The 6,412-nt window shown below is 40.0% G+C and overlaps 1 protein-coding gene across 1 annotated transcript in view; it reads left to right on the forward strand.

Moving 5' to 3' along the window:
- The window catches only part of FRMD3 (FERM domain containing 3), a 348,473-nt gene that overhangs the window by 283,404 nt on the left and 58,657 nt on the right, over positions 1-6,412 (forward strand). The window contains exons 7-8 of the mRNA XM_069105383.1: positions 4,422-4,509; positions 5,669-5,757. Of these exons, the coding sequence (XP_068961484.1) occupies positions 4,422-4,509; positions 5,669-5,757 (177 nt within the window). The remainder of the gene's footprint in view (positions 1-4,421; positions 4,510-5,668; positions 5,758-6,412) is intronic.

Genomic DNA, 6,412 nt, shown 5'->3' on the forward strand with positions numbered 1-6,412 from the left:
TCTCTCTCTCTCTCTCTCTCTCTCTCTCTCTCTCTCTCTCTCTCTCTGTCTCTTCATTCATATGGGGGGGTCAAGGCAGTTGAGGTTAAGTGACTTGTCCAAGGTCACACAGCTAGTAAGTGTGTCAAGTGTCTGAGGCTGGATTTGAACTCAGGTCCTCCTGACTCCAGGGCCAATACTCTATTTACTGCACCACCTAGCTGCCTCTACCAACTCTCATTTGATTCCTAGTCAGCAGTGATTTTTATAGTGTTGAATCCTCCTGGATTTAGTTGAATTGGGACTATGCATGTAGGGTCTCCAAATAAGAACTTCTAATTGAACTCCAGGCAACCGAAGGTGGAAACTGTACAGGGTATTAAAAAAAAAAAAACAAAACAAAACTATGAAGTCTATTTTACTTGTGAATAATAATAAGTTTTTAAATCATTAAAAAGTTAAGTGGTTCTAGGAGCATGTTTAGACTGGTTGGGATGAAAAATAGAAAGTAGAACCATGCACCTGGGGCCCCACGATTAGGAGTTCTACTGTAAGTGTATAGGATTTCAGAGGAGGAAAAAATCCCTATGGTTGGGAATGGTCTACTATAAAGTATATTATGAAAGTATAATAATGGAGTTGTGAAGTGCTATTTTAATTCAGGGAAGAATGAGATTACTTCCAACTGGGGGTTGGAGAATGAGGGAAGTTTCCTTCAAGAGCTGAATGAATCCCTTCTACAGCCCCCTCCTCCCTAATATTCATTTAGACCCTCCTTGAATACCTCCAGTAATGGGGAACTTACTCAGAAGGTGTATGATTACTTTTTTTTTGCAGAGCTCTTATATTTGCTAAGTTTTAATATAAAGAGATGACATCTTATTCCTATGAACTTCTGCCCACTAGCCCTGGTTCTGTCTTCTAGTGGCACAAAGAATTACTCTAATCATTCTTCTGCATCAGCTCTTCAAATACTTGAAGATAACTATCATGTCCCTTTAAGTCCTCCTTTCTCTGGCCTTAAAATATTCTCATGGTTTCAAGCCTCTCCACCATCCTGGTCACCCTTCCCTGGACAAAGTCCATATTGTCATTGTCCTTCCTAAACTGTTAGACCTAAATCTGAATGTGACCTTTGTGGTGTGGCATGAATTTCAGAGAGGAACTGCATATGAGGACCCGGAGGAGCCTTGGGGCTGCAGATTTCCCACTCTTGGCACAGAGCTTTAAAAACTACTTCTATGATAGGCTGCATTTTGAAAATAAATTTGTGGCACATTGCCAAGGTAGGTGCTAAAGTTTTAATAGATAAAGAAAATGAGCTCCTTTTCAGACCATAGGAGTACTTATCAGAATGTAACAGGGCTGTGACTGTGCATGTAAAAAGAGTGTCTTTGGTTTGACAGAGCAGAGATAATCTCCTCTGGTTATGTTAGGTCCTGAGATGCTTCAGTACAGAATCCATTTAGTTTCAGCATCAACCCTAGCAACTAGACTAAAGGCTGGTTTGGGGGCACATCAGAAACACCAGATTTTAGAGCTGTTGTTGGTCTAGTGCCAGATAAAACAGCTCCTTCCATATATTGGAAGACAGTACCAGAATATATGCAGAACCTGATTCAAGAAATAAAAACCAGTAGTTAGATTCAAAGAATGACTTCCATTTTTCTAGGAAAGGACATTTGCTCAGGGCATAAATTATTTCAGGGGCATTTGGGAAATAAAAAAAAGAGACTTGCTTAGAGAAAATCACTTATCTTTAGGTTTAAATACTTGGAAAAACTTTCCAAAATTGTTTTCCCCTATCATCAGAAATACATTAGTATTGGTGACTGTCTTGATAATAGATGACTTGTCATCAAAGTGTGTCAAAGTCAACACAAGGTGTGCTGGTGGCATGAAACCAATTCACATCTGGGTCCAGAAATCTGATTTAAGATGATCTGCTGTAAGTAAGGAATACAGACCATCTCTCTCTCCTCCTTCTTCCTTCTCTCTCTCTCTCTCTCTCTCTCTCTCTCTCTCTCTCTCTCTCTCTCACACACACACACACACATACAGAGAGAGAGAGAGAGACAGAGACAGAGACAGAGAGAGAGAGACAGAGAGAGAAGCTCTTTTATTATAATAGTTTGTAAAAAGTGCCTGACATAGTGGGTGACATAGCTCTCTAAGCTAGCTTTAGAGTTAGGGAGACCTAGTATGGGGTTTACCTCTGACACATACTGGCTATGAGATCAAGGGGAAACTCAATGCCTGACTTTTTTAAGGGTATAAATTCTAGGCGAATTGCCACTCCACGTCAATGGAGAGAACTTCCATCATGGGAGTTCCTTAGGATGATGAAATCATGGGCTCATGCTTTAAACAAAGAAATAGAGAGTGTTGTGAGTTTTCTAGTTAACTAGACATTTACTAGTTAGTTCAATATTTATTTATTTTTATTTTTTTTAAAGCAATTGGGGTTAAGTAACTTGCTCAAGGTTACATGGCCAGTTATTTCTGGGTGTGGTGCTGAGTATCTGAGCCCAAATTTGATCCAGGTCATCCCGACACTGGAGCCGGTGCTCTTACTCACTGAGCCACCTGGCCGCCCCTAAGCAATTGGGGTTAAGTAACTTGCTCAAGGTTACACGGCCAGGTGTTTCTGGGTGGGTGCTAAGTGTCTGAGCCCGGGATTCGATCTCCAGGTCTTCTCAACACTGGAGCCAGTGTTCTTACTTGCTGTGCTACCTGGCCGCCCCTAGTTCAATATTTATATGCACCCCCAAAATAGAACAGTGGTAAGATCATTTGGCTATAGAGTATGGGACCTTGTTCCAATCTCACCTCTTTAACCTTGGGCAAATGGTTGCCTTCTCTGTAAAATGAAGGGTTTGGATTAGATGTCCTCTGAAGTCCCTTTTGAGTTCTTGCTGCATGATTATGTCCTATGACTTTGGTATGTCATGACCTCCCTGGGCCTTAGTTTCCTCATCTATAAAATGAGGGAGCTGGACAAGAGGACCTCTGAAGTTCCTTCCTGCTCTGGATCTATGACCCTATGACTTCTTGATCTCTGGAGTATCCATTAGAGAACAAGAACAAGAATGGCCCATGAAGTGAGTATGGATGGACTATAATCTGTACCAGTGGAGGGAAAATATCCCTGTAGATGAGATTACAAGTGCATTGATATTTTCCTTTAAAATAAGAATGAAAAACTCATTTGGGGAAATGGTTATTTTCTAAATCATTCTGTTTTTGTTTTGTTTTCTTTCTCTGGTACTTTGTAGTTCTAGAAAGAATTTTAAATTCACAGAGTTTTAGATTGTAAAAGGATTTAAGAGCTCATTTATCCCAAACCCCTTATTTAAAGGTAATGAAACTGAGTCCCACAGAAGTTAAATGAATTATCCAGGGTCACAGGTCAAGTAAATGGCCCAGTGGAGACAATGCTGCACTTGGAGTCTGGAAGACCTGAGTTTTAACACTGCCTCAGTCATTTACTAGCTAAGTGACTCTGGACAAGTCACTTCACTTTTTTTACCTCAGTTTCCTCCCCTGTTAAAAGGGGATGATAATAGCACCCACCTCTTAGGGTTGTTGGTGAGGATCCAATGAGATAATGTATGTAAAATTCTTTCCAAATCTTGAAGCTATATAAATATTAGTCATTATTGTTTTTAAATGGCAGAGTCAGGAATAAGATCCTAGTCCCAGTGGGAAGAATATTCAGTCATCTGGTGCCTCCTCACGAATCTGTGTGATGTGCTGAAAATACTACTGTTATTGGAATGTTGTTAAGTTCTAGAGGACGTGACCTTGGTAGTGATCATGGTTTCAAAGGATTTTAAAGCAAAAAAACACAAAACAAACCCCCAAAACAAAAACTATAGCATTTTTCCTGAATCAATTCTTGAAGAATAGTATAGGTCTTAAAAGAATAAGATATCCCTTAAAAAACGTAAGGGTCTGTGATGGAAAGGATGATTTCCCCCACTGGGGTGCTATATTTAGCTTTGTGTCTTAGCTGGTCTTGTAACGTGATTGCTGTGTTTATCCCCCTAAGCTGAAAGGAATGCCATTTACTCTGGATAATCTGAAATGAGTTGGGAAGGACAGTTGCTGAGGCTCATTTCATATCAAGATTGACTTTGCCTGGCTATGTTTGTTAGTTACTTGATAATCTTGATTAACTGTATGGGTCACGAGAGTACTCCTAAAGCATACATCAAATACCACTAGGCTAAATGTGGAAAGATTAGTGGGAGAATAAGACAGGAGCAGATTTTTTTTGGAAGGTTATCTCTTGATGATAAATGGGATTAGTCCAAGTGATTGCCTTTGAAGATGAGTTTTTCTCTCCGTTATCTGCTTCTGGCAACTACAGTCTATCAAATGGAGCAAGACATGTTTCCTATTCTTTTCCTGATAACCACCTTTTTCTTGTGTCATTTCAGGGGCCAGAGTCCACCAGTTGCTGAATTTAACTTACTACTGAAAGCACATACTTTGGAAACATATGGGGTGGATCCCCATCCCTGCAAGGTAATTTCTCAATCAACAAATATTTATAAAGAACTTTCTATGGAACAGACTTTGTCCTAGACACCAATTCCTACCTGCAAAGAGTTTATATTCTAATGGGGGAGCAACAAATCCATACCAAAATATAGACAGCATAATGTCTAGCAGAGTGGTTTCTGGGTAGCAGGTGAACTGCTAGCCAGACACATAGTACATAGCCTCTGTGATGCTTCCCTAAGGAATATCCAGTGAAAGCAGTACTCTACATCTGAAAAAAAAACCACGCACACACATCTGTAAGCCTAGCCATCTCTAACCCCTAGCCTCTGCTCTCTGAGAACTCTGGATGAGGTCTGGTCTCCCCCAGTAGTAGGTTGTTATAACATACTTCAGAGCTGCTTCCAAGTGTTTCTGGCCCCTATTTGCTTATTAAATAGATGGCTTGTTTTCTAGGGTCAAAGGAATACTAGTGATTTGTGCAGTGGAAAGATTACTGGATTTGGAGTCCAACTACTTGGGTTCAAATCATGGTTTTTTCACCTTTGTGACATTAGGCAGGACATTTTGCTCTGTTGTAATTCATTTTTCTCAACTATAAAATGAAAGGGGTTGAACATAGGTCACCTGAGATCCCTTCGCCCTTTAAATCTGTGATCCTAAGGCTAGTATAGACATTAATGGGTTTCCAAACAATGATTTGGGAAGTGGGTGAAGGAAAAATTAGAAGTTATCTTATGGAAACACAAGATAGTTTTGATTTTTGTGTTTCTGCATGTAAATTATTTAACTGGTTGAAAAAGGCTCATGTTTTGACCACTCTAAAAGCCTTTTTACATTTTGAAGGAATGTTTTATGAGAACAAAGTGCCCTCATTGTTCAGCATTCCAAGCCAACCACAGGTGATCAGAATTACATGTCAAAATAAGCCTTTGAATTACACTTACTAAGTCATCATCAGAGAGAGGAGAAAGAGGAGCTTTTGTCTGTGCCCCATTTTTGGCCACCTCTGTCAACATTCCCTGTGAGTCTCTGCTCTCACAAATCTTTTTGTTCAGAAAAGCTCATCATGGAAACATTTGCTCAATGGCTCATCCTAACAGGAATTAACCTGGACTATGGGCAACATAACAGATTATGCTATTTATTTTAATTTTTAAAAAATTCAAATTGTTTTTTTAAGGATTCAACTGGGACGACGACATTTTTAGGATTCACAGCTATGGGGCTTGTCGTTTTCCAGGGAAATAAAAGAATCCACTTGTTAAAATGGTAAGTGTTTCTTTCAGTGGCTGGAAAATTAAATTATTTTTTGTGCTTTTAAAAAAACTTTTGCATGTTTTAAGACATTGCAAGCATAATACCTAGTTTTCTTTGCCCTAACACTTCATTATAAAGCAATTTTAGTTCATGAATGAAATGCAAACTAAGTTGTTTTGTTTCATTTTTTTCACAGAGAATCATGTTTGGGGGGTGAGCATGTATCACTATGAGGGTTTTGGGATTCTAGCCAGATGCACTCCGAGAGAGGGGGAATGGTGCAGGAGGTTTTTTTTTTTTTTCCAGGGATATAGCTTCTGAGGATCCCGGATATGTCTTTCATCATGGCCCAACTCCCTAGGGAAAACCTTCCTGGTTTCAGGGCAGCAAGTTCAGTTGCAGTCACATATAATACCCTAGGGATACCTACACCCCTCTCCTCACTGCTATTCCTAGGGTAGTAGGAGATAATCATTGGGCTGCACAAAGGCAAGCATGAGGAATATTTCTGGGTCCCAAGATTCCCAAAGAGCCATCCCCTCTCCCTTCTTTCCTTCTTCCTTTTCTCTTTCTCCCTCCTTCCTTCCCTCCTTCCCTCCTTCCTTCCTTCCTTCCTTCCTTCCTTCCTTCCTTCCTTCCTTCCTTCCTTCCTTCCTTCCTTCCTTCC

The sequence above is a fragment of the Petaurus breviceps genome, unplaced genomic scaffold, assembly GCF_028583685.1.
Source record: "Petaurus breviceps papuanus isolate PSGF00001 unplaced genomic scaffold, PetGlider_PUasm1.0 138, whole genome shotgun sequence".
NCBI lineage: Eukaryota > Metazoa > Chordata > Mammalia > Diprotodontia > Petauridae > Petaurus > Petaurus breviceps.